General features: G+C 38.1%; 1 protein-coding gene across 2 annotated transcripts in view; it reads left to right on the forward strand.

Moving 5' to 3' along the window:
- The window catches only part of LOC106880055 (F-actin-uncapping protein LRRC16A), a 547921-nt gene that overhangs the window by 207628 nt on the left and 313152 nt on the right, over window positions 1-27141 (forward strand). For both annotated transcript variants that reach the window (XM_089356189.1, XM_089356195.1), the window contains exons 15-18: window positions 3081-3184; window positions 8386-8523; window positions 8912-9005; window positions 16142-16240. In XM_089356189.1, coding sequence (XP_089212315.1) covers window positions 3081-3184; window positions 8386-8523; window positions 8912-9005; window positions 16142-16240 — 435 coding nt within the window. The remainder of the gene's footprint in view (window positions 1-3080; window positions 3185-8385; window positions 8524-8911; window positions 9006-16141; window positions 16241-27141) is intronic.

Raw genomic sequence — 27141 nt, forward strand, 5'->3', positions numbered from 1 at the left:
TTTACCCAAAGCTACGAACTTTTCAGCATCTCCTCATAATGCTATCATTTATTTTTGAAGTAGTTTGCAAGAAGACCTTTTGCTTATATGACATTTCTTTGTGGTTTTAGGATATATTTCTGCTGTAGTGGGTGGATCTTCTTGAGCACAGCAAGATGCCAGTCTTTTCAGTCTTTTCAGTCTTTTGTCATCTCCTTTGTAAATCTCAGTGTCTTGAGATCAACCTTCAATTCTTTGTCTCTTCCTGGATACAACCACTTTAAACATTCAGCAATTCTGTATGCAACTATCCTCATCCATATGCATTACATAATCAAATCAATGCAGTCTCCTTTCTTGTACACTACATCTGATTTCTCTTATACCCAACATTTCTTTCAATATAGTAGCCATGTACAGGGATGCTGTCAGTAAAGTGAGGGTTGGCAACGAGTACAGTGAAGAATGCCAGGTGGAGGTCCACCAAGGATCAGTCCTCAGCCCTCTCTTATTCATCATAGTCCTCCAGGCAATAACAGAGGAATTCAAAGCAGGATGCCCTGGGAGCTTCTCTATGCTGATGACCTTCCTCTAATAGCTGAGTCACAATCAGAACTAGATGAGAAGTTTCAGTTGTGGAAGCAAGGTCTAGAATCGAAGGTCCTTAGAGTCAATCTTGCAAAAACCAAAGTCTTAATAAGTAGGAAGGCAGACAAAAATGACAAATCGATCTGTAGAAAAGGCACAGTTATAAACTCCATAAGGTGTAAGCTATGGACACATAAGAGTGTAGCAATATCAAAGGAAGGCTAACTGGGAAGATAGCTTTTGTGTGTTGCAAATGCTCAGGGGCAATAAACACCGAAAATGTGCAGAAAACAGCTTCCATCACATGCCAGGGAGAAAAACCACAAATAGCTGATAGCTTCTGTTGCCTAGGTAACTAAATCAGTAGCAAGGGTGGATGCTCTGAGAGCGTAGCTGGTAGAATAAGAATAGCTTGGGCAAAGTTCAGAGAGCTCCTACCTCTGCTGGTGACAAAGGGCCTCTCGCTCAGAGTAAAAGGTACACTGTATGACACATGTGTGCAAACATGGGCTGTGATTGCTGAGGACATGCGTAAGCTTGCAAGGAATGAAGCCAGTAGGCTCTGCTGGATGTGTAATGTCAGTGTGCATACACAACAGAGTGTAAGCACCCCAAGAGAAAAGTTGAACTTAAGAAGCATCAGATGTGGTGTGCAAGAGAGACAGCTGTGCTGGTATGGTCATGTGTTGCGTATAGATGAGGACAGCTGTGTGAAAAGGTGTCACACCCTAACACTAGAGGAAACCTGTGGAAGAGGTAAACCCGTGGAAGAGGTAAACCCATGGAAGAGGTAAACCCAGGAAGACCTGGGATGAGGTGGTGAAACATGACCCTTGATGATGATGTGACCAAGATATGGAGATATGCTGTGCTTGAGAAGAACCAGTAAGCCAAGTGAGACTGTAACCGTGGCCAGTGCAGCATAACTGGCCCATTTAAGAGTACCCTTCAATCATTGGGCAATAAACTGTGCTTGCAAAGACCTGTTGAGTCAACTGAAGTCATTGTCGTGGTCGATGCCAGTACCACCTGACTGGCCCCATGCTGGTGGCATGTAAAAAGCACCATTCGAGCATGGTTGTTGCCAGTACTGCTTGACTGGCCCTTGTGCTGGTGGCATGGAAAAAGCACCCACTTCACTCTTGGAGTGGTTGGCGTTAGGAAAGGCATCCAGCTGTAGAGACCTTGCCAGATCAGATTGGAGCCTGGTACAGCGTTTTGGCTTGCCAGTCCTCAGTCAAACTGTCCAACCCATGCTAGCATGGAAAGTGGACGTTAAACAACAACAATGATGATGATATTGGCACTAATATTGTACATCCTGTGAAGCATACTAGTTTCATTCTTCTTTAGACTTCACATATCTTCTGCAGTTAGGGTCCATATCTCGCTACCATGTAGCATTACTATACTTACACATGCATCATACTGTGACCACACTTTCAGAACATCCTCCTCCATTTCTAATTAGACCACCTAGGTAACAGAAACTATTTTTTACTTCTTGGGAACTTCCAGTGCATTTGCAAAGATAAATTTCCAGTGTGACCTCAGACTTTATGGCACTAATGCATCTTCCACAGACAAAAATTACTTTCTCCATTAACTTTCCTGTGAGTCCACTGTACTTCTTGTGTGTCTATAGCACTGGGTATACGTTTTGGAATTCCTGCCTACATGTTTCCTACATATTCAGTAGAGCCTTTTGCCTGAGGTGGGTAGGGCCCTGTTTGTTTTCTTGCTTATAAGAACTTTGCTAAGTTAACTTTAAGACTATTTAATTACAGGTTTTGCTTCCACACCTGCAATGTCTATGAAAAATAGGAGTGGGCATTGCATCATAATAAGGGTTGTTGGAAGTGTCCGAAAAAAGTTTGAAACTGTCCTAATGATGTAAAAACTTGAGGCTATCAAACCAAGATGGGTGGGTTGAGTGTACACACTGTGGACATTTTGCATACTTTCTCAGTTATATATTTATTAGGTTACAATAAATATTAATTTTCAGCAGAAAGATATGAGAAAGTTTTAAATATAGATACTTTGAGAATATAAAATGGATAATTTTTGCTTTTCTTTCTCTATTTTGCACTTCTGACGTTATGCTAAGGTTGATCACATAAACTTAAATGTAGCATCTATTTCTGCAATTCAACCTGGAAAGAAATAGATAAAGACTTATAGTAGATTATTCAGATATATTTTATAAACACAAAATAACTACTATTTGTAATGGCATACATGAGGAATGGATCTTACTATATTAGTTCCTTCTTCAATTGCCTGCTCTTGCTTGCTATTAAGTCTACTACCATTAGATTATGTTTACTTTTAATTGTCTACCAACTGACTGAAGGAATATTTCTCTAATTTCCAAAGATTGCACAGCACTTTTTAATACCATCATTCTTAGATTTGTTTTGTTTTTTATTTATTTTTTAAAATTCTTGTATTGGTTGGCCTGATCTTTAATTATCAGAGTGCATATGATTTTTTCTTTTTTTTATATCTAGTGTATTGAATCCCTGTCACTTGCTGATTCCAAACTGAAAGGTGATACTACTCTTGTAATAAATGCATTAGGAAGCAACAGTACATTAAAGGAGTTAGACATCAGGTAAGATTAAAACAAAGGATATGTTGATATTTCTTTTTTGTTTTAATTTCCACTTGTTTTTTAAAATTTTTTATTCATTTGTTCAATCATCTCTTCAATTAGGAAATAAGGTTTCAAGGACTCAGCATCATTTAGAACAGTTTTTAGCAACTCCTTGCTTTATGTAAGATCCATTTATATCAACTATTCTATGTCAGGTGTTCATTGGTCACCAAAACTTTTGCTTTCCTGATGGTGTCCATCTTAGTCCTACATTTCGAATCTTGTTCCTCCCCATTTGTGAATGCATGGCCTACTACTCTACTGTGAAACTGCTTGCAATAGAATAGTTCTTGAAAAAATTGTAAGTGGTGGGCCCTTGCATTCAAAATGTACATCTTCTGGCCCCACAAAAGTAGAGTACTAGATTGTCCTCGGGCACCTATTGTGGAAAGCATTGATCTTGTATTGCATTTTACTACCTGCCAGTATTTTAAGTTCAAAGATTGTATTGCTTAGATATGCAAATTAACTAAAGTCTTGTTAAAGCTCTACAAGCTTTGGTAAGTATTACTTGGCTGTTCTTTTTTACCTTGTTGACTTTGGCATCCTTGATATGTAAAGGCTGGTCTAGTGTTCATCATTGGCAGTGATAGGTGCAAGGTTATTGTTGCACATGACTTGTGTTTTAGAGCTAGTAATGTTAAGACCTGTCTGCTTTGCTTAATTATTCAGCCTATCAGTTTTTCCTGTAGATGATTTCTCTTTTGTCTTACCAATGATCCTGCCAATGATAATGAGGAAAAAGATGGTAAGAGCATGCAGCCCTGTCACATGCTGGATTCAATTTTAAACCATTCAGAAAGTATCTGTTATGGTCATGATCACATTAGATATTCATGAGTAAATTAACATCATTAAAAGTGGTGGAATGCCAGAAACTTATTTTCAGAATGAATAGTTTCATCCCTCTACATTATGAGTTTATATGTTGGTAGGGCCACCTCTGTTTTGTGTTTTTGCCTCTTAGAAGTTCATAAAATAATGACAGATTATTGTTTGAGGTCAATTCAGCTTTGTAACCCATGCTACAGGAAATCCTTTTTCCCCTTTGTCACAAGGATCTCTACCAACTTTGCAGAATCCTCCTTTCCTCCACCACAGTGGGATCCCTAAGCAGTACTCCTATGGAGAAAACATCCACATTTGCTGACTGCTTTGCATCCAACTCCATATTGCACACGCTGGGTAAATCTCTTCAAAAAAACTATCCCTCCTACTCCTCCAGGTTTGTCACAATCCTAGTGCAAAAATAATTCTAGCTACTTCAGATTGACAAGTACACTGGCCCAACAATATCCCTTCCATTACCCACAAATAATATGTTCCTGAGTTAGCTCCTTTCCTCACCAAATACTTCATATTCTATTTCTCTACAAGGATTTGTGCCAGTGTTTGGAAATATGCTACAGCATATCCCATTCCCCAAAAAGGTAATCCATTTGACCCATCATCTATCAATTTATCAGTGATGGGGATAGCCATTAACAATTACTTTTTCAACCTTGAGTCCCTCTTCCTCCTTACTGACCACCAGTACAGTTTTCATAAAGCCAGATCTTTTGGAGATCTATTTTATGTCAATCATTAATTGGGTAATTAGCCTTAAGAAATTTTGTAATAACAGCATATTTTCATTTGACAGCAAATCACTTGACTGTATCTAGTGCAAATGACCTGGCAAAACTGCCTGTCTGTGGGCTCCATTTATTTCTTATATCTTAGACTGAAGCTTTCGTATCTGAATGCACAAAGTACCATTTGCTGATGGAGGTTTTTCTAATCGACATTCTAGCACATGTAGTGTGATCAAAGTCTGGTTTTATCGGACACATTCCACTCTGGTGCAGATGATACTGCTCTTCTTTCTGTATCAAAACCTCATCTATATATAATTTAGACATCTTGTGTCAAATCTGAACTGATTCCAGTAACAGAAGACTTCTTCAATGAGAGACTGCTAATCTTGTTTCCTTCATCAGAACAAAGACACTATAACTACATCTATCAAAGACACAATGTCATATTTCCTCTCTTCAGCATGTATAACATGCAACTGGAATGCTTGAGGTCATTAGAAATGTTGGGTCATCACTCTCACTGATGATATCTCTTGGTGATCACACATCCTCGACATAGCAAAGACTGCAGCACAAAGAGTGGCTTTTCTCTTCATAGTAAGAAAACATTTTAGCCTTCAATAACCACCAATCTTTTACAAAGCTCAAATCAAACCTACAGTGGAGTACTGCTGTTGCATTTTGAACATTGTGACTGCTACATGTTCAAACATCCTAAAATGCAAAAAGAAAAGAAAAAAACTCTGATTGGCATGAAGTTGTTCATGCATTACAATTTTTGACCCATGGATATGTTATATCCTTACTCTATTTATCCTACCATTATTACAGTGGTTTCTTCAGAGGTGACTGATTGGCTATTACATTGAATCAGACACTCTCAATTCACTCATCTATACTGTGTCCACTCCCACATATATTACATTTCCCAGAATGTCAGCCCTCTAGAATTCGCTCAATGCCTATATTTTCCTCCTGCTGTCAACTTGCAACTGTCCATGATGAACATTAATGACCTTGATCTAAACAGTATCAAAGGGCCTGTAAATGCTATAGTATTAGCCCCCACCTTTTTTTATGAGAGGATAAATAAAATAATCGAGAAATATATTAACTTACAGCTTCATAGGAAATCATTATTCATCTTCTTTTTTTATATAGACATACAAAAAAATGAAATTTACCTTGTTGGTCCATCAATCACCTTTCCTAGTTTTGTATGTATCTTTTACTTGTTTCAGTCATTAGACTGTGATCATGCTGGGGCACCACCGTCAAGAATTTTTCGTTGGATGAATCAACTCCAGTACTTATTTTCTTTATAAGCCTGGTATTTAATTTCTCTGTCTCTCTTTTGTTGAACTGCTAAGCTACAGGACATAAACACACCCACACCAGTTGTCACATAGTGGTAGGAGACAAACACAGACACAAAGACACACACACACACACACACACACACACACATATGACTGGCATTTTTCAGTTTCCACTTACCAAGTCTACTTACAAGGCTTTGGTTGGTCCAAGGCTTTAGTAGAAGACACTTACCCAAGTTAAAATGCAGTGAGACTGAACCCAGAGCGATATGGTATGGAAGCAAACTTCTTACTGCACATCCATGTTTATATCAGGTTGTAATGAAAATTCTGTCTGTTTTTTAAGGCTCAATAAGACAATAAGAAAGAACAATATCTGATTTATTTAATTGTTAATATTGTCACCATTCTTCTCTACAACTTCTTTCCATCTGTCAATGTGCTTTTTAATGCCATGTTCATAAAATACACTAGCTTTAGAAGTGAAAAAGGAAATTAACTCATTTTTGACTTCTGCTCTTGACCTCTCCATTTAAATGATTTTATAAACTTCTAAAAAGATGGTAATTTGTATGTGTGAGGTCCTGAGAATATGATGGGTGATGTATAATTTTCTAGATGTTTGGTCTTTTGTGCTATGTTAGGTCTAGCATTATCATGATGAAGGATGTCTCTTTTTCTGCTTGTTAATGAATGATGTTTTTGATGCAAAGGTGCTTTCGACCATGTTAGCTGTTGGCAGTGTACATCAGCTGTTATTGTTTGATTGTCAACTAGTAGCTTGTGATGAATTATTCTATGCATATCCTACCATACACTCAGAAGAATCTTCATTGGATGCAGGCTACTTCTGGGCTGCTGAGCTGGATCTTCACCATGACCGAGCCACTGACATTTTCAGTTAATGTTATGGTAAAGTATCCATTTTACATCTCCAGTAATGACTCTATTCAAAAAATGCATTTGCAGATCTTGAGATTGCAATGATGCACATCAATCAACACATTGTGTGTGATTGTCTGCTGAAAGATCATGCAAGACCCATTTTCCAACCTTTAACACTTTACCAAGCCTTTGTAATTCACAATGAATGGTGGTATGGCCCACATTGAAGCCCGTGCTTAGTTCCCAAACTGCAATAGTCTGGTTTGCTTCCAGTGCATCAGAATCCAACCCTCTTCAGTGCACTTCTCTTGATTCATCCTGCAGGCTATAGTCTCCATTTCTGAATCATGAAAACCATCTTCTGCATATTCTGATAGTCTCTACACCATCATCATAAGTGTTTGGGAGTGATTTTGCTGGTACACTTGCACTATTCTTTTTTTTTAATTCATAAAGAATAACATGCCAAATATGTTCTTTGCATAGAGAAAATATGAATCCAATACAGCAACTTCAGTAGTGATAAAATTGACAAAATCTGAAAGAAAATATATTAATGATTTCGTCGTATTTCAAATACTAACTTGCAAATTAATTATAAAAAAAGAACTGAGTTTTTGTTACAACCTGATATAATGTTTTTAAAATAACATTTGCTGTTTTTAGTTTTGGTGCATAACTGCATACAATTTTACACACAAGCTGATATATGTGATGATTACATTCTGTTTGTTTCATTTTAGCTCTTGCTTCTTCCAATTCAAATGAATACTGTTGAAAATGTCACTTCAACTTATCAAATAATTTATATATGAATTGCATTTAATATCAATATATACAGTCTTATTTACACCATATATTCATAAATTCATCTGAATCATTGATTTTTCCAAAATCCTATATTGTCATATTACATTTTTATCAAAAGTTAAAATATTTTCAACTGAAATGACATCCTTTAAGTTGAGAAACATTTTGCTGCACAAACACACATAGACACAAAAATGTTGCTTTAGTTTAGAAATGTGATTGATATACATGAGTGGAATCAGCAGGATATGTAGAAAGTTTCACTAAATAAAAGATAAACAACTTTTAGCGGAGCCAATGACCTACTAGAAATAGCAGTCAAATCTCACTTTACTCTAAGAAGGAAGGTTTAGTGAAAATGTGGTCCCTATACACTGTATTTTAAAAAACAGATGCATTAGCTAGCTATATTTGAAGCTCTTTTATCTTGTCTTGACCTATAGCTACATAAAAACATTTTGAAAAGAATCTGTTAACACTCTTATTGGCTATTTGTATTGCTTTATTTCTACTTCAAAGAAGGATTAATAAATTTAAAATCTATTTTATTTTTTTAATTTATTTGCAGTGGTAACAGTATGGAAGATGTTGGAGCACGTATGTTGGCAAAAGCCTTGCAAATTAATAACAAATTGCAGACAATTATCTGGGATAGAAATGGCACCACAATCCAAGGTTTCCAAGATATTGCTGATGCATTAGAGGAGTATGAAGTTTTCAATTATTTTTATCTAAAAAGTCAAGAATTCAGGCCAATATATATAAAAAATTATAATGAGTGAAATATGATGGTATAATTCTAAGTGAATTGGTCCCTAAGTCTTGAGTTGATTATCCGCTGCAATTATTTACCAGTTGCTTGATTTATTACAAATAGTAGCCATACTTTTCAAATAACACCCTTTGAACTGATAAAAAAAAAAAAAGAAATAGACATTACTTAACATGGTATTTATTACACCGTGCCTATCAAAAGGACTTAATGGTTATGTCTGGAAGGCCTTTGATGTTAGCATTACTCTGTCAGAGCTTATGTGGGATCAATCAATAGTAACGCATTTTCTTTACTAATTTATTTTTAATATCGTTCACAGGAATTATGTCTTGAAAAAGATGCCAACACCAGTTTTTGATGCTACAGTTGCCATTAAATACCATCCAGAAAAAGTTGAAGCTGCTCTTCAAAAGGTTATTTTTACCTATCTGTCACCCATTGATTCCTCTTTGATATTTTCCCCCTTTATTAATGTAATTTTAATATAATTATATATGATATGAAATCATCATCATCATCATCATCGTTTAACATCAGCTTTCCATGCTGGCATGGGTTGGACGATTTGACTGAGGACTGGTGAACCAGATGACTGCACCAGGCTCCAATCTGATCTAGCAGAAGTTCTACAGCTGGATGCCCTTCCTAACATCAACCACTCCGAGAGTGTAGTGGGTGCTTTTATGTGCCACTGGCAACGGCCATGCTCAAATGGTGTTTTTTACATGCCACCTGCACAGGAGCCAGTCTAGCGGCACTGGCAACGATCTCGCTCGAATATTTTTTCACGTGCCACCGGCACAAGTGCCAGTAAGCCAATGCTAGTAACGATCACACTCAAATGGTGCTTTTTACGTGCCACCAGCACGGAAGCCAGTCAGCTGCTCTGGCAATGATCACACTTGGATGGTGCTCTTAGCGCTCCACTAGCACAGATGCCTGTCATCGAATTTGATTTCGATTTTGATGTTTAACCTTTTTTAATAAACATCATATTAAATGTTATACCTTTTAATAAACATACAATTTTAGGCACACTGTGAAAAGTAAATGAATTAATTATTTAATATATATTATTAGACTAATCACTGTTACACAGATTAGACTGACTGAGACTCTTGGCAGTTTGTTGTACTTGAGAAGACATGTCAAACTAAGTAAAATTGTGGCCACCCATACATACAACATGTCTTCTATGTCTGTCTCACAGCCAAGAGGTTCTTCCTTTGAGGCCTTACAGGTGCTGGTGTCATGTAAAAAACACTTGTGCTGGTGCCATTCAAAGCACCTGTGCCAAGGCCATGTAAAGGCACCCATACTGGTACCACAAAAGTGTCCATGCCAGTGCCCCATAAAAGTACCCATGCCAGTGCCATGTAGAAAGCACCTAGTATACTTTGTGAAGTGGTTTCTGTTAGGAAGGGCATCCAACTGTAGAAACCGTTCCAAAATAGACATTTTGAACCTGGGCAAAGCAGTTCCTGTCAAACTCATGCCAGCATGGAAAGAAGATGTAAAATCACAATGATGAGTTTGTATACATTAGAAATAGTCTTTCTGTGGATAGAAGATGAATATTCTTTTTATAATAAAGCACTAAAGAAAGTAGAAAGTAATCAAAGCACTTTCAACTTGTTCTACCCAGAAATATAAAACGTCTGTTTATTTTTTACAGTGAGGTCCAAATTGCATGTTTATTAAAACTTACTTTACATTATATTTCAAATTACTCAGAAATGCTCTAAGAATGAATTAATTCACATTGTCAGCATATAAACTTTGATGCAAAATAGAATGACCAATTTAGCTGAGTTCTTGTGTATATGTTATAAATAGCTATAAGCTGCAAATTTCAAAGCGCTGTAGTATATTAAAAATGATTTAATTTATATAATTATATAAGTATAAATCTGAATTGTGTGTATGCACACCTTGTTTTCAAAAACTACAGAACAAGCTACAAAACTATACATATTATTATCAATACTAGTATAGTTTTAGAATGCTGATTTGTGCAAAAATTTGACAAAAGCACAACAAATAGAAAATTTTACAAAAACATTATAAAAAATTCGTAACTAATTCCTCATCAGTTAGCATCCAAAAAATCATGACAATTTTGCGCCTTTAACATTGATATTGTTCGCTTTTTGTGGCGCCAGTGGCAAAAAGCCACTGGGAATAGCTAGCAAACATACAAGACAATGATGAAAACAAACATGACAATATAAAATATACATATACAACAAGAAAAAATGTGCAGCTGCAAGACAAGCAAGATATTGGGTAATGCAAAGGAAAATGAAAATGTCCTGTAGGACTGGAGATGAGAGGACAGACAGATAGTCAGAACAAAGAAAGAAGTTTTAGGGAGGGAAAGAGAGAGAGAGAGGAAGGCAAAGAAATGGAGACAGAGACAGAAATAGATGTCACCCCCAAAAATATACCATATACATATATATATATATATATATATATATATATATATCCCTCTCACTCTTTCGGAGAGGCACAAGCACATACACAGACATATACACATGCAGCAGTAACTTCCGCCTACCAAATTCAATCACAAAGCTTCGGTCGGCCCAGGGCTATAGCAAAAGACACTTGCCCAAGGTGCCATGCGGTGGGACTGAACCCGAAACCATGTAGCTGAGAAGCAGACCGATTTCTTGACATTACAGTATTTGTAATGACTACACATACCACTCATCACACGGGAGGTGTATTTCATTATTATTATTATCCCCATAACATCTTCGCTTTTAAGTTTTTCTTTCTTCTTAGGGAGTGTAATTTTATTTCTTTGTATTAGCAATAATTTTTACATCATCCCCCACCTCCATTAAAATTTTTTTTTTTTTTTTTATACAGTTACAAATTAAAAATTATTTCTGTTTGGCATCCACTTCCAGGAACTCCATACATGTTCTTTTTCTTTTGCTCATATATCTGGGTTCAATTATTTGTAGTGGCATTGGTACTTGAAAAATATCATATGATCATTCTCTTCCATTCTTCCGGGTTCACTCTGGTGTATTTGGATTTGGTGTCATGTGGTATACTCTTAAGAATTGTAGAGCTACCTCATCCATGACTTCCTTATTCAACTTTCTTAGTGTTCTGCTTGTCCATTAGATCTGGTATGGCATAATAGTTACATGTTCTACAGCAAATGTTTTACAAAACTTTTTAAACTCAAAAGACACAAATTGCATTCCATTGTTAGACTGCTATGTCTGGGATGCCAAATTTCACATACAGCTCATATAGAAAGTTTATCGTAGTTGAGGAGGTTAGCTTTTTACACTGAGAAATTTCTGGCCATTTAGAGAAACTATTTACTACCACTAAATAGTAGGAACCACTTAACCCTTTCGTTACTAACCCGACCGTAGACAGCCGAAAAATTTTTTGGTTCAAAAGACTTAGCCGGCCGAGCGTACCCATTGTTATTTAAATGTATATTTGAACCCAATCTCGTTAGTACATTCGTTAAAACACCTGATTTCACTTTGCAAACAGTTGAGTTATTGTCTCCCACATTGTTTGGCGTGATATTTGAACTCAGTGAATTTTGGAAGATTTTTTTCCACATTTTTTGCGGAGTTAATTTTTTTCAACTTTGAAGATGGAGAGGAGTTTCATGCTATCAAGCAGTGATTCCGAATTTGAAGGTTTTTCAACAGAAGATATGGAGATATCGAAGAAAAGAATGAATGAGCTACAAAAGCACGTGGTGAACGATAATGAATCGGATATTTCTGTATCTGAAACTGAATGCAGCGATTCTGAAAGCAGTGATTCTGAAAGCAGCGACGGCAACAGCGTGGATGATTTTACACCAGAAAAAGATTTTTAAAATATTTTTATTAACAATTTTTCTGAGGAAACAGGGTCTACCCATAGTCTTTCTCAGAAAGCGAAACCTTTAGACTTCTTTTTCATGCTTGTTTGAAATGATTACTGCGGAAACAAACAGTTACGCAGAATGTAAACAAGCTGGAAAAAAAAATAGCTTGTGGTTTCCTGCAACTGTAGATGAAATACGGGCATTTTTTGCCATAAATATTATTATGGGTATTAGACAGTTACCCAGAATAACAAATTACTGGAGCGATCAGGAACCTTTTGGCGATGAATATATTTCCAGTATTATGAACGAGTACGATTCGTGAAGCTGAACCAATATTTACATGTGAGAGACACAAGCAGTACCCCAGTACATGGAGAACTTTCAGACAAAAATTATGCAATAGAATTGATTAAAAACCCTTTCTTTAATTATGTTCCAGATATCACATTAATATGTTGATAAATAAAAAAGTTACAGGTGTTTAATGAGACTAGTCTAAATTCATGATTATTTTAGAATTTAGTTGAAACTCATGAGGGGTGTATTTTGGTCAGAAATATAGTAACGAAAGGGTTAAGGGACCAATGAAATCGATGTGTAGTCTTGACCATGGAACATATACTTTTGGCCAAGGTTCACTTTTTATTGATGTTAATTTTGCTGCTAGAGCACATCTTCTACAGCCTTTCACTAAATTTTTGATTTCTCTGTCCATTTTTGACCAGTACAAGTAGCTATGCATTAAAGCTTTCATCCTCAAAATATCAGGATATCTAACAGGGAATTCCCTCAACATTTTCTTTTGCAGTGTTTTAGGTATTACTACTCTCTACACCATCAAAAATTGAGTATAGGTTCACATCTTGGTTTTGTTTCACACCAATTCTGTTCCTATGTACTTTACCTGTCCACAGTATTCTTTTCATTTGTTATGAATTTGTCCATCTCCGCATTTCATTTTATGTCTTCTAGGGTCACTGGTAATTTTCATTCCATATTCCACTTTTCATTTCTCTTCCTGATCTTCATGCTGTGACGACTGTATCTTTGAATGGTTCACAGTGTTTCGGTATTAGTCTGGACAAGCCATCCGCCTGCCCTAATTTTCTTGACAGTAAATATTCCATTTTGTAATCATAAGTCAATAAGGTAGTGTCCCATCACAGTAGTCTATTTGTTCTGTGTGTTGGTATTCCTTTTTTAGAGCCATATCTTGACAGTAGTGGGCAATGATCCGTTTGTAGACAGAAACTTCTTCCATGAATAAACCTATGGAATTTTCACCCTGAATATGATTGATAATGCTTCCTTTTCTATTTGACGATAGTTCCTTTTAGCTGGTAATAGCAATCGTGATGCATGGGCTATAGCCTTTTCACTCCATCGTCATATATGTGCAGGAGCACTGCTCCTACAACATGGTATCCAACTTCGGATCAAAATGTGTTAACGGGCTTCATGGAAGCAAAGTGGCTGAGTTCCTTTCAAGTGTTGAACCTCACGGAGGCGAGGTGGCTGAGTTCCTTTCAAGCATTGGGCCTCACGGAGACAAAGTAGCCGAGCTCTTTTTGAGTGTTGGGCTTCACAGAGGCAATGACCAAGACCTTTGGCATCATGTTGTGCTTGAGAATAAGATCTATCAAGCTGAGCAAAATCACAGTTGTGGCAGATACCGGTGTCATGCAAATGGCATCTGTGCCAGTGGCACGTAAAAGCACCTATCACACTCTCGGAGTGGTTGGTGTTAGGAAGGGCATCCAGCCATAGAAAATCATGCCAAATCAGACTGGATCCTGGCTCAGCTTTCCAGAGTGTCAGCCCAGTCAAACCTTCCAACCCATGCCAGCATGGACAACGGACATTAAATGATGATGATGATAAGTTCGATGTTAAAATGTTTTTTTAATTCATCAGATGCCTTCTGACACTTATTAGTCCAGCACCATTTTGCATTTTTCTCTAACAGATCGTTGAATAGGGCCCTTACATTGTGTATATTGGGAATATAAATTTGGTAGTGATTTACTAAACGATAATGTAATCCTTATTGTCCCCTGCACACCCTCATGATTTTCCTTACAAGGTATTTAAAATGCAAAATTATATATTTATATATGTTTTGTAACTTTAATTTTGTTTGTGAAATGAAACAATTGTTGGTGAATGTGTTGATTAATTAATTAATCAATTTGTTTCCATTAGATGTCTCTGTTTTCTGACTCACTATATATATTTGTGTATATATATGTGTGTGCTTATTCAGTTATTTTATCCTTAGCCTTCTTTTAGCTTATTTGTACTGAGTACTGCACTTACAACTCATTATAGTATCACAGCATCATAAAAATAGCACATTAACAAACCAAACATCTCTCTAACATACTTCAAGCAATGGCACCTTCAGCAAATGTCTGCTATAAGAGACCTAGAAGCATAGGCCAATAGCAAAAATCTTGTGAGTGAATTGTTGGATGGAAACTAAAAGAAGTCTCACATACACACACAGATATATATGTATATATATATCTGTGTGTGTATGCGAGACTTCTTTTACAGATTTCTTTTAGTTTCTATCCAACAATTCACTCACAAGATTTTTGCTATTGGCCTATGCTTCTAGGTCTCTTATAGCAGACATTTGCTGAAGGTATCCATTGCTTGAAGTATGTTAGAGAGATGTTTGGTTTGTTAATGTGCTATTTTTATGATGCTGCGATACTATAATGAGTTGTAAGTGCAGTACTCAGTACAAATAAGCTAAAAGAAGGCTAAGGATAAAATAACTGAATAAGCATTTAGAAAGATAGTTTTCATAGAAATATGTTGATTAAATACCAAAATTGTACATCTGTATAGAATCTATCTGATCACGTATTAAACAACTACTGAGAATAGTCAGAAAGAAAGTTGTTAGTAAAAATTATAAATATTTAGTTCTAACATTGCTGCATGAGACTTCATTTTTCAGCCATTCCTTAAGTCCATGATATCATAAGAATCATACTACCCTTGAAGGAAGTTAAAATTTCTCACATATGTAAGGGAGAAAACTCTAATCCCTTCAACCATTCATTTCTATTTTATAGCAGAATCCTTACAGGACTAGGTTTTTGTCTTAACAAATTTTCAGTAGTATGTTAAGAGTTAGTAAAAAAGACATTAAATAAAACTGTGTTAATATTAACACAGTTATTGTCATATATTCTAACTTTATTTACAATAGTCATATTGTGATCCTAAGTAAGGACTGCAGCTCTGCCTAATTCAGTTTTTTATTTTATTTTATTTTATTTCATTTTTTGACTAATAACATTATTTCACTCTTTCTTCATCATTGGGCATTTAGAATGATGTCCAACAATAAAAAGAATTGCACAAGCAATATACAAATGCGAAAATTGGTAAATAATTCCTTTTCACACATGGTTACAATGTAAATCAAGAAGAAAAAAAAAAATTTAATAATATGAAATATGCAGAAACCATGGTATGAGTCAGATTGAAAATAGAAACAAAAGAGTTGTTTGAATTTGATGTATTCATAGTGACCAACATACAGCTATTTATCCTTGAAGACAGTAAAGTGATAAAAATGAATGTTTTAGAAACATTAGAACTTTAAAAGTGACTTTCAATTCAGTTGTTTATACAATTTAGGTTCTTACCAGTTCTGCTTTTATTGTTTCACAGATTGAGTGCTTTTTACAGAGGAACCATAATCCATGTAAATTTTCTTCTGACCAAGGCTATCGTTTACAACAAGGCTTTCTTATAAGTTCTACTCAACAGGTGAGGTGTGCAACATACTTTAGCTACTGATCCCTAAAATGCTTTTTATATGTGTGTCTGTCTGTCTGTTAGTTTGGATGTTGTGGTTGCTAATAAATAGGTCTGTTTTGTAAAAGGATATATAATTTTCCACTATATATTCTTACCTATTCTAAGTTCATATTGCACTGGAGTTAAATTTGCAATTCATTCTTCTTGGGTTATAAAAAACACAAGTACCATTTCTATATTTGAATCATTGCAGAGAAATGAGTAGAGAGAATAATTTGTTGTTATTTCACAGAAATGAAGGAGATAAGCAGTTTTGTTGTTGCTTAGCCTAAGATCAGTCCTGTTTTTGAGTAACAGGAGTCAACGCTGCTTAGACAGACTTATAAATTACAGTTAGTTACTATAAAGGATCACACATACCTCACACACACACATCTAGGCAGTTCTGTCCTAGATTTAATTTAAAACTTAATCTACAACAATTGATAGGATACCCATGAGAGGCTTATTTCCACTGTCATATACAGCTAAGGTGTGCACCTATACCCTATCACCAGAGGCAGTCCAGTGGTTAGCAATGTATATTTAGTAGTACACATCTATTTCAGTGACATGTACAAATGCCCTCTGCCTCCAGGCAAGTGCCCTCATAATTCTTTCTAGATGCTGAGAACACTCCCTTAAGTACCTTCTTACTTTTCCCAGTTCTGAAACTTAAATCTTCCATGATCAATGTTGGCACAATGAAAGGTAGGTCAAGTAAGATTGTAGAAATTCGAGAGCAAGAGGTACATTGGAATGGAGCCTCAGTAGACTACTCATTGGCAAGTAATGAGTAGTAGTGATGGGCTGGGTGGTTTAGGTATACTTTTGACAGAAATGGATTGATAGAGTGATTAAGGTAGCCAGAGTGAGTGATAGAATTGCTAAACAAAGACTAGTCTTGTATAATGTTAGTGACATCTCTGCATATGCTCCTCATGCTGGGCTGGCAGAAGATAAGACAGACCGATTGTATGGGGTTCTTTTGTTGACTATCTTGATGATGAATAACTGTAATATTATTATTGTAGCTGTTGAGCAACACTCCAACAGATTTTATGGTATTCACAGTGGTTAAAGCTTTGGTTCTAGATACAAAGAGGGAACAAGACTGCTGGGATTTTATGATGCAAATGGCTTGTTAATCTGCAACACTAGCTTCAGGAAATCTGCGAGGTACCTAATCATCTACCAGTAGCACAGATTGACTGCATTCTCACCAGAAAAAGGGATAGAAAGATGTTTGTGAATACAAAGTCCTTCCCTGGAGAGGAATGTACAGCTCAATATAGGTTAGTGACCTCAAACAAAGCTAGAAAGACTCAGAGGCACAAACTAATCTGCAAAAGGAATATAAGGGTCCTTCAGACAGTCAGAGACATTCTTATTGAAGCTTTCAATGGGAAGGAGAAGATAGACATTGAGAGCAACAGGAACAACCTACTGAGGATGACAGACCAATTCTGTGGTTGGGGCAAATTTCAGCTAGACAAGGGTGAAATAGTGATGGAACAGTGAGATAGACAGCCATAAAAGTTAAGTGACAGCTTTGAAAATAGAGACAGCAAAGAACTTTGTTAGACTGGAAGCTAAGCCACAGGTCTCTTAGCAAGAGCTGAAACAGAAAGAGGTCCACTATTGTTTTACAACATGTGGATCAGTGGCATGAGGTATTCAAGCTTGTTGGACAGTGTATACAAGAGAATTAAAATATTGTGAAAGAGAAATGTGAATGGATGGATAATGACATGATGATTCTGAAAAAGAGATGCATGTAAGTGTTACAATGAAAGGTTATTAAATGTGGAAAATTAATGAGGGAAAGAGAGTCTCCCCAATGTTGATCCTACAGTGGGACTAGCTAGTCAAGTTCAGAGCAGTATGATACAAAAGACAATTAAAGATATGAAGACAGGAAAAGTCCAACGTCTATGTGGAATTGTTGCTGAGATACTTAGAATATCTGGTAGAGTAGATTACAGCTAATCACCCATTTAGTTAATCAGGTTATATGGGAAGGTATCATCCCCAATGACTGGTGTAGCAGCATTATAGTCAGCTGGACATGGTCATGCAAGTTACAGAGTTATAGTCCTATTAATTAAAAACAGTGTTTGACTTGATGAGATGCAGTTAGGTTTTGTGTCCTGGAGAAGTATTACTGATGTTATCTTCTTAGTCAGACAACTACAGAGAAACTATTTACCTAAGAGTAAATCATTGTACTTCACATTTGTTAACCTAGAGAATGCCTTTCACAGTCTCTGATGAAGCTAGGAGTATATGAATGACTTGTGAAAGCTGTACAAGCCATGTACAGGGATACAGTACTGTTAGTAAGGTGAGAGTTAGCCATGAGTTCAGTAATGAATTTAGAGTGTACAGGTAGGCTTTCAACAGGGCTTGGTTCTCAGATTACCCCACTTTATCATTGTCCTCTAGACCATAATAGAGGAATTTAAAACTGACTGTGCCTGAAAATTACTATATGCTGATTATCTCATTCTCATAACAGAATCTGTAAGAGAATTAGGAAAGTAATTCCAGGTGTGGAAGCAAAAGCTGGAACTGCAGAACCTTAGTGTTAACTTAGGAAGGAAACAGATATAATACTACTCCTTTCAGGTATATATCCCTGCTCATTATATAAGAAAAGTGTAAGCAGGAATTCCATTTGGTGTAGTGCAAGCTTTGCTCACATAAGTGGTGCAGTAGAATGAAAGGAAAGTTAATAGACAAAGTAGTGTTTGTATGTGAAAATGTACAGGAGCCATAAAGACTAATCATACATGGGAAATTGATATTCTCTAGTACCTTGGAGGGTCTATAGAGGTAGTAGATAATTTCTGTTACCTAGGCAACTTAATTAGTAATAGAGGAGACTGTTCTGAATGTGTAATTGCTAAAATAAGAGTAGGATGGAGAAAATTGAGATGTGTTGGCAACAAAAGTCTCACTCTCTGAGTGGAAGGCAAACTGTAAGATGCTTGTGTACTTACAGCAATGCTATTTGGTAGTGAGACATGAGCTCTGGCTGCAGAGGACAGTCAAAGACTAGAGGGGAATGAATCTCATATGCTCCATTGGATATGCAATGTCTATGTGCTTGTATGACAAAATGCTAATGTATTGAAAGAAAAGTTAAGCATAAAAGGAATCAGATGTAGCATGGAAGAGAGAAAACTTTGCTGGTTTAGTCATGTGATGCATATAGATGAGGAAAGCTACATAAAGAAATGCTAATCACTTGAAGTGGATGGAACTTGTGGAAGAGAAAGAGCCAGGAAGATATGAAACAAAAGAGTGAAGGCTGATCTCAAGATGCTGATCCTCACAGAGGAGATGACAACAGGCTGAGATGATTGATAATTTAGGGCTAGAAGAACTCCAAGATACAAACCTTTAAATGGCCAGAGATTTTGAGATGTTCTTAATGAAGCATTTGATGAGACAGAGAAGAGATAGAAACATATAGAGGACAACTGGAAATTCTTACAGGATAATCTACTGAGGGCAACAGACCAAATTTGTGGTTGGAGCAAAGCCTCTGCTAAACCAAGGATGACATGGCTGTGGAACAGGGAGGTTGACAGGGCCATAAAAGAGAAGAGACAGATTTGGAAAGAGTGGAAAACGTGGGGTAGCAAAGAACCATATGCTAGTTGATAAAAGGAAGCTAGGTGTCAGGTTTATGTAGCTAAGGCACAAGCGGAAAGTAAGTGGTTTGCCAATGTCGTACAGCATGAAAATCAGTGACATAAGGTGTTCTGGATAGCTGGATGGTGTGTCAGAAAGAATGAAGATGTTGTGGGAGAGAAGTACATATGGATTGATAATGATATACTTCTAGTCAGTGTCTCTGAAAAGAAAGAAGTTTGGAATACTATTAAATGTGAAGAACAAATGGGAGAAAGGATGTCCCCTCTTTGTGAACCCAGCTGAGGGACCAGCTATTCTAGTTACAGTAGCAGAATAGATAAGGCAATTTAAGATATGAAGGCAAGAAAAGACCCTGTACTTGGCAGTTGTTGAACTGGAGAAAGCCTTCAACAGAGAACCTTACTCCATGACATAGTGGTCTCTGAAGAAGCTAGGGATTGATAAATGGCTTGTGAAAGCAATACAGGGGTTTTGTTAGTATAACTGTAAGTGTTAGCCATGAGTAAAGTGACAAGTTAATTGTACAGCTAAATGCTCACCAAGGCTCAGTCCTCAGCACCCTTTTATTCATCATCATCATCCTGGCTGTAACAGAGGAATTTATGACCGGCTGCCCACAATAACTACTGTATGCTGATTATCTTGCTCTCATAGCAGAATCTGTAACAGAACTAGAAAAGAAGTTCTAGGTGTAGAAGCAAAACCTAGAATAGGATGGAGAAAATTCAGATAGCTTTTACCTCTGTTGGCAACCAAAGGTCTCTCCAAATGAAAGGAAGATTGTATAATGCATGTGTATGAACAGCAGTGCTACACGGTTGTGAGAGGGCTCTGAATGCAGAGAGAAATGAAGCTTGTATACTCCATTAGTAGTCCATGTGCAACAGTGTGTAGGTGATAGGGCCACTATCATTGGGTAACCCTATCCCATACAAATCAATTCTCTTCAATAAAAACGAACATGCTGGATAAATTGAATAACAGCATAACAAATATTTATTATGAGGTGCTCAGCCTACATCTCGGGTAATGGAATTTCCAGGTCGCATTTTATTGTTGGTGTGAAGATGGTGTCGATGCTGGTTGATTAAGTCATTCTTCAGCCTCAGTGAGTGTAGACTCAAGAGTAGAGTTACAGAGCAGCTCTTAGGGGTCCTGTCGTCCCCTCAAATATCCAGCGCTAAGAGGTCGAGAAAAGGCAGGAACGCTTTTATATAGGATGACCACGCATGTGCATGAGGGACTTCCTGCATGCCTTCCAGAAGACATGTCCCTGCTCATGTGTGGACGAACTTCCCAAAATGACGACTGGTATTAGGCATCACTACATAGCTCCCCCTTGAGTGCGGAAGCATGAAAATAGAAAAATATTGGAGTGGCGCCTGAGGCAAGATGGCTACTGAAAACACCCTCGAGATGTGGCAAAAAGATACACAAAGCAAAGAAATGAATGTACATGCATGCAAAGGAAAAATGTATGTATGTACTGGAATACTATACACAGTATGCAATTGAAAAGAAATGTGTTACACAGAACATAAAAAAAACCCAACAAAATTGCAACACAATGCACGTGGAAATCAATATTCCGGTGGCATAAGTCAAGTTCAAAGTCAGCATGGTGGCAGGTATTGTTGGATGTAAAAGTTTTACTTACGTCACTGCATTTTCTTTATTACACCATGTTTGATGCAGTGGTGCAAGAAATTGCCATGTGGTATGTTCAGCACAAAAAAAAAAAAGGGAAAACACAGTTCAGGCAATTTGTACAAAAGAAAACGCTGAAAGTTCAATGTAACAATATATAGTCAAATATAAATGGTCTTTGACCATTTATGTACCGTTCGGCCAGACATAGTGACATAGGGTTCGCCCAAGTTAGGTTGTAACGATGAAGGTGGTGTTGTTGAAGGTGTATGCAGTGCGGATGGTGTTGGCAAAGGTGTATGTAGTGGTGATGGTGTTGACAAAGGTGTATACAAAGGTTGAAAGGCGGGCATGGCAGTAGTGTCAACGAAAGATGTAGTTTTATCAAAATACGCTTTTTTCAATCGGTCTACAGACACAGTCTCTGTACGACCATTAGCGTCTATTTTTTAAAATTTGGGTGTGCGAGAGAGCACGTGAAAGGGTCCTTTATAAGGAGAAACAAGGGATCCTCTGACAGAATCTTCCCTAACAAAAACATGCATCCAAGAATTAAGATCAGATGGCACTTTAGAAGGTGGAGATTGGTGTCAGGGACTCAGGAGGAAAGGTAGAAAAATAGCTGTGTAGTTGAGCGACATAAGACTCTGGATTGAGAGACTGTGACTTGTCCGGCACCAACATCGTACCAGGCAATGCCAGTGTGCTACCATACAACAGCTCTGCTGAAGAAAAACCCAGGTCTGCTTTAACCACAGTCCGACATTCTAGGAGGACGATAGGAAGAAGTTCAGTCCTTGACTGCAGATCAGCAAGGCACGCAAAGCGGCCTTTAGTTGCCTATGAAAACGCTCCACCATCCCATTAGAAGCAGGATAATAGCTGGTGGTGTGTATATGATGCACCCCCAGGATTCGTGATAATTCACGAAATAAACAGCTTCAAATTGTTGACCACGATCTGTGGTCAAACTGGACAGTACACCGAACCTAGAAATCCAGCTGGAAACAAAAGCTTTCGCAACAGTCTCAGCAGAAATATCTGCTATAGGAATGGCTTCTGGCCAATGGGAGAACCGATTGACACAAGTTAAAATACATGAGAAACCACGAGCCATGGTCCAACCAGGTCATGGTGGACATGGCGAAAATGGGCCTCAGGAGTAGGAAACTGTCCAAGCGGAGCACGAACGTGCCTATGGACTTCATACACTCTGGCACTTCATACAAGAGCATGCCCAAGTGGTGATCGATTGCCGCATATTGGGCCAAAAGAACCGAGCAGTAACAAGCATTACTGTGGCAGTGATGCCCAGACGTGACAAGTAATGAAGGGCATCAAAAACAGAACGTTGATGGTTCTCAGGTACTAAAGGCCTAGGAGAACCGGTATATGTGTCACACAATATAGAGCCTTCTGATGAAGGGAGTGGAAGATAGGCAAATTCACAATTGTTGAATTTTGGCGAAGTTAAATCTAACTTTGACAAGTTAGGTTGGTCCTGCGAAATAGCAAGTAAATCAATTGTTGCAGGAGAGGAAATAGAACTGACAGGGAGTCTCGAGAGAGCATCAGCAGGGATGTTCTCCTTCCCTGGCACATGACGAATGTCACCTGTAAACTGTGAAATATAGTCCAGGTGACGGAAAGCACGAGGAGTGAGTTTGTCTGTTTTAGAAGACAGAGCAAATGTAAGGGGCTTGTGATCAGTATAAATCACAAACTCCCGTCCCTCGAGCTAGTGCTGAAAATGCCAAGCCGATAGATAGATCGCTAATAACTCACGATCAAAAGTACTATATCTGCATTCGGCAGGCTGCAATTGGCAAGAAAAGAAAGCCAAAGGTTTTGTTTGATTATCTACGGTGTGCTGCAAAACAGCACCAACAGCAGAATCTGAAGCATCCACAGATAAAGAGTGGAGCATCAGGAGCCAGATGTGCAAGAACAGGAATGGAGGATAATTCCTGTTTCACAGACTCAAAGGCAGACAATGCCTCAGCTGAAAGAGTGAGTTGAGCATCTTTCTTAGAATGGCCTTGCAGTAACCTTGTTAAAGGGAAGTAGCTTGTCCGCACACCGGTCTATAAATCTTCTGTAGAAGTTGACCATACCTAAAAAATAGCGAAGTTGATGCAACTTCTTAAGTTGGAGGCATGATGTGCTGAATGGCATCGACCTTAGCAGGAAGAGGTTTGATCCCATTAGAATCAATATAGTGCCCCAGAAATTCTAGAGAGGACTGCCCGCAAACACACTTATCGGGGTTTATCTTTACATTATATGCGCGGAGTTGCTGAAAAAGTTGCGACAAATGGTGGAGATGATTCTCCTTTGTATCACTAGCGATGAGTAAGTCATCAACGTAAGCAAATGCACAATCAAGCCCACGAACAACTTCATCTATAAATCTTTGGAAAGTGCTTGTCGCATTCCGCAGACCGAAGCTCATAAAAAGAAATTCAAAACAGCCAAAAGGAGTAGTGATGGCAGTTTTGGGAATGTGCTCTGGATTAACTGGAATCTGGTGATAAGCCCAAACCAGATCAATCTTGGAAAAAATAGTACAGCCATGTAAATTAGATGAAAAACCTGCAGAATCCTAATGGGATAACGGTCAGGAACCGTTACAGCATTAAGTCGCTGATAGTCCCCCACCGGGCGAAAATCAGAATCACCTTTTCTTGCCAAATGAATGGGAGATGCCCATGGGCTGGTGGAGGGGCATATCAGGCCGAGTTGAAGCATGTGTTCAAACTTGGCCCTAGCCGTCTTGAGGCAGTCTGGTGCCAGATGCCGTGGGCGTGAAAAAACAGGTGGCTCAGTAGTCTTGATAAAATGGAGGGTGGAATGTACTGGCTTAGTAGGCCTAAAAGCTTGGGGTAAACCAAGATTGATCTGGTTCGGGCTTATCACCAGATTCCAGTTAATCCAGAGGACATTCCCAAAACTGCCATCACTCCTTTTGGTTGTTTTGAATTTCTTTTTATGGGCTTCGGTCTGCGGAATGCGACAAGCACTTTCCAAAGATTTATAGATGAAGTCCACCAGCTTGGGAAAGGAAGCTAGAAGTGAATGAAAAACATCCCCAGCAGTGGCAATAAAAAACTCTGGGCTAAGAGGTGGGTTGGTAGAGCCCTTTGCCGGCATAAAGAGGGATGTCGAACCGTCAACAAGCCTCTGGCACCGAACATCTACCTACAAGTTAAAATGATTTTAAAAATCCGCACCCAAAATAGGATGCGGTATGTCAGCTACGACAAAAACCCATTGAAAATCTCTACGAAGACCAATGTCTAGGCGTAGAGAAAGCTGACAAAATGTATGTATCGGGGAGGAATCAATCGCATGCAAAATTATAGGCGAATGCCTAGATTTGTCAGTAGTAAAGCGAAGAGGCCAAATACTACAGCACGACCCAGTGTCAATCATGAAAGACTTCTTCGACACCTGAAATTGCACGATTAAAAGTAGGTGCAGAGGAAGAAATTGACGTGCTCAATTTCTCCCTTGGAAGTTTTCCGACACTTTAAAAGAGCATGGTTAAATGTACTTGTGTGCCCTTTCAGAAAATTTGGCATGGTACCAGCACAAACCAGGACGTTGTCCAGAAGATGAACGACTACAAGATCTGTGAGAGCGAGCACGGGAAAAAGGCCTGTTATCCCAACATAGAGCGTCCAACCGACGCGTGAGCTCTTCGAGCTTATCAGCAAAAACATCATAGGAGCGAGAGGATTTATGTGAGGCAGTTGATGAAGCCTCAGAAGAGAGACAGGCGTCGTGTGCAGGCTGGGCAGAAAATTCAAGAATCTTATCTGCCATGGTTGCGACTTGATCGACTGTGTTGGCGTCAAGCGCTGTCGCCAAAATTGTCTGCACATGAGACGGCAATTGAGAGAAAAGATCTTACGTAGGAGAGGGGCGTCAGTCGAATCACCGCTCAACTTCCATAGGTGGCGTAAAAATTATGAAGGTGTCCTGTCCCCTAATTCCTCATCTATCATAAGCTCATTAAATCTGCTCTCTGCAGACTTAGTGTTGTGATGTAAAATTTCTGCCTTAACAGACACATAAGTGGCGTCTGGGTTCAGAGATGTAACTAAATCTCTGGCAGATGCTGCAAGCTGTGATGGCAAACTACAATAGAGCAATTTCAGTTGTTTCAACAGAGAAATTCCATATGCGTCAAGGTGTGCCTCTAATTGAGCGAACCATAAGAGCACATCACCAGTGAATGGAGGTAACATGTTTGACGACATGTCTGTTTAAAGATGACTCTGTCAAGGAGAAGAAGGAAAGAAAAGAAACAATGAACAAAATTTTCTCGATACGAGGACACCAAAAAAACAAGGCCAATGAGAAGAAACAAAATTTTTTCCTGTTCTTGTTTTGTGTGTGGAAGCAACAGTGTGGACAAGAGAGAGAAAAAAAATGTTCGTAAAAAAACAATGGTGTTTGCTTTTTTTTTTCTGTGTGGGTGGGTGTGTGTGTGTGTTGCTTGTACTGTGTGCAGGAAAAAGTTTTCACCAACCTTCTCGTATTTTTTCTTCAAGGAAGATATACAGTACAGGGCAGAGAAATTAAATGTGTGTTATATTTGTTTCTGTTGTCCTGTTAACAGCAAAACGTTAGTGGTGAGATGTATAATTACAACTATAGCACAGACTGACACCATGTGCTTTTTTCAGTGGTTCTTTTTGTTTATTGTTTTGGGAACACCAGTTTGTAGGAGAAAAGGGAAGAGGTGGTGGTCCGCATGCTGGCTGCTCAAAGTTCTTCTTTTGGGGTCACCAGTTTGTAGGTGATAGGGCCACCATCATTGGGTAACCCTATCCCATACAAATCAATTCTCTTCAATGAAAACGAACACGCTGGATACATTGAATAACAGCATAACAAATATTTATTATGAGGTGCTCAGTCTACATCTTGGGTAACGGAATTTCCAGGTCGCCCTTTATGGTTGGTGTGAAGACGGTGTTGATGCTGGTTGATTACGTCATTCTTCAGCCTCAGTTAGTGTAGACTCAAAGGTAGAGTTACAGAGCGGCTCTTAGGGGTCCTGTTGTCCCCTCGAATGTCCAGCGGTAAGAGGTCGAGAAAAGGCGGGAACGCTTTTATATAGGATGACCACGCATGCGCATGAGGGATTTCCTGCATGCCTTCCAGAAGACATGTCCCTGTGCATGTGTGGACGAACCTCCCAAAATGACGACTGGTATTAGGCATCACTACAAGTGTTAGTGTATTGAGAGAAATCTTAGGCATAAGAGGAATTAGATGCAGTGTGCAAGAGAGAAGACTGTTTTGGTTTGGTTATATGATGCATATGGATGAAGACAATTGCATAAAGCAATGCCAATCATTTTAAATGGATGGAACTTGTGGAAGAGCAAGACCCAAGAAGACATGGGACAAAGTATTGAAGGCTGATCTTAAGATACTGAGCCTTACAAAAGAGATGATAAAGGACCAAGATAAGTGGCACATTGCTTTACTCAAGGAGACCCATCTGCCACAGCAGAATTGATATCCTAAAACCACTTTGGTAATAATTG

The sequence above is a fragment of the Octopus bimaculoides genome, chromosome 1 (genome assembly GCF_046866305.1).
Source record: "Octopus bimaculoides isolate indiv1 chromosome 1, ASM4686630v1, whole genome shotgun sequence".
In the NCBI taxonomy this organism is placed as follows: domain Eukaryota; kingdom Metazoa; phylum Mollusca; class Cephalopoda; order Octopoda; family Octopodidae; genus Octopus; species Octopus bimaculoides.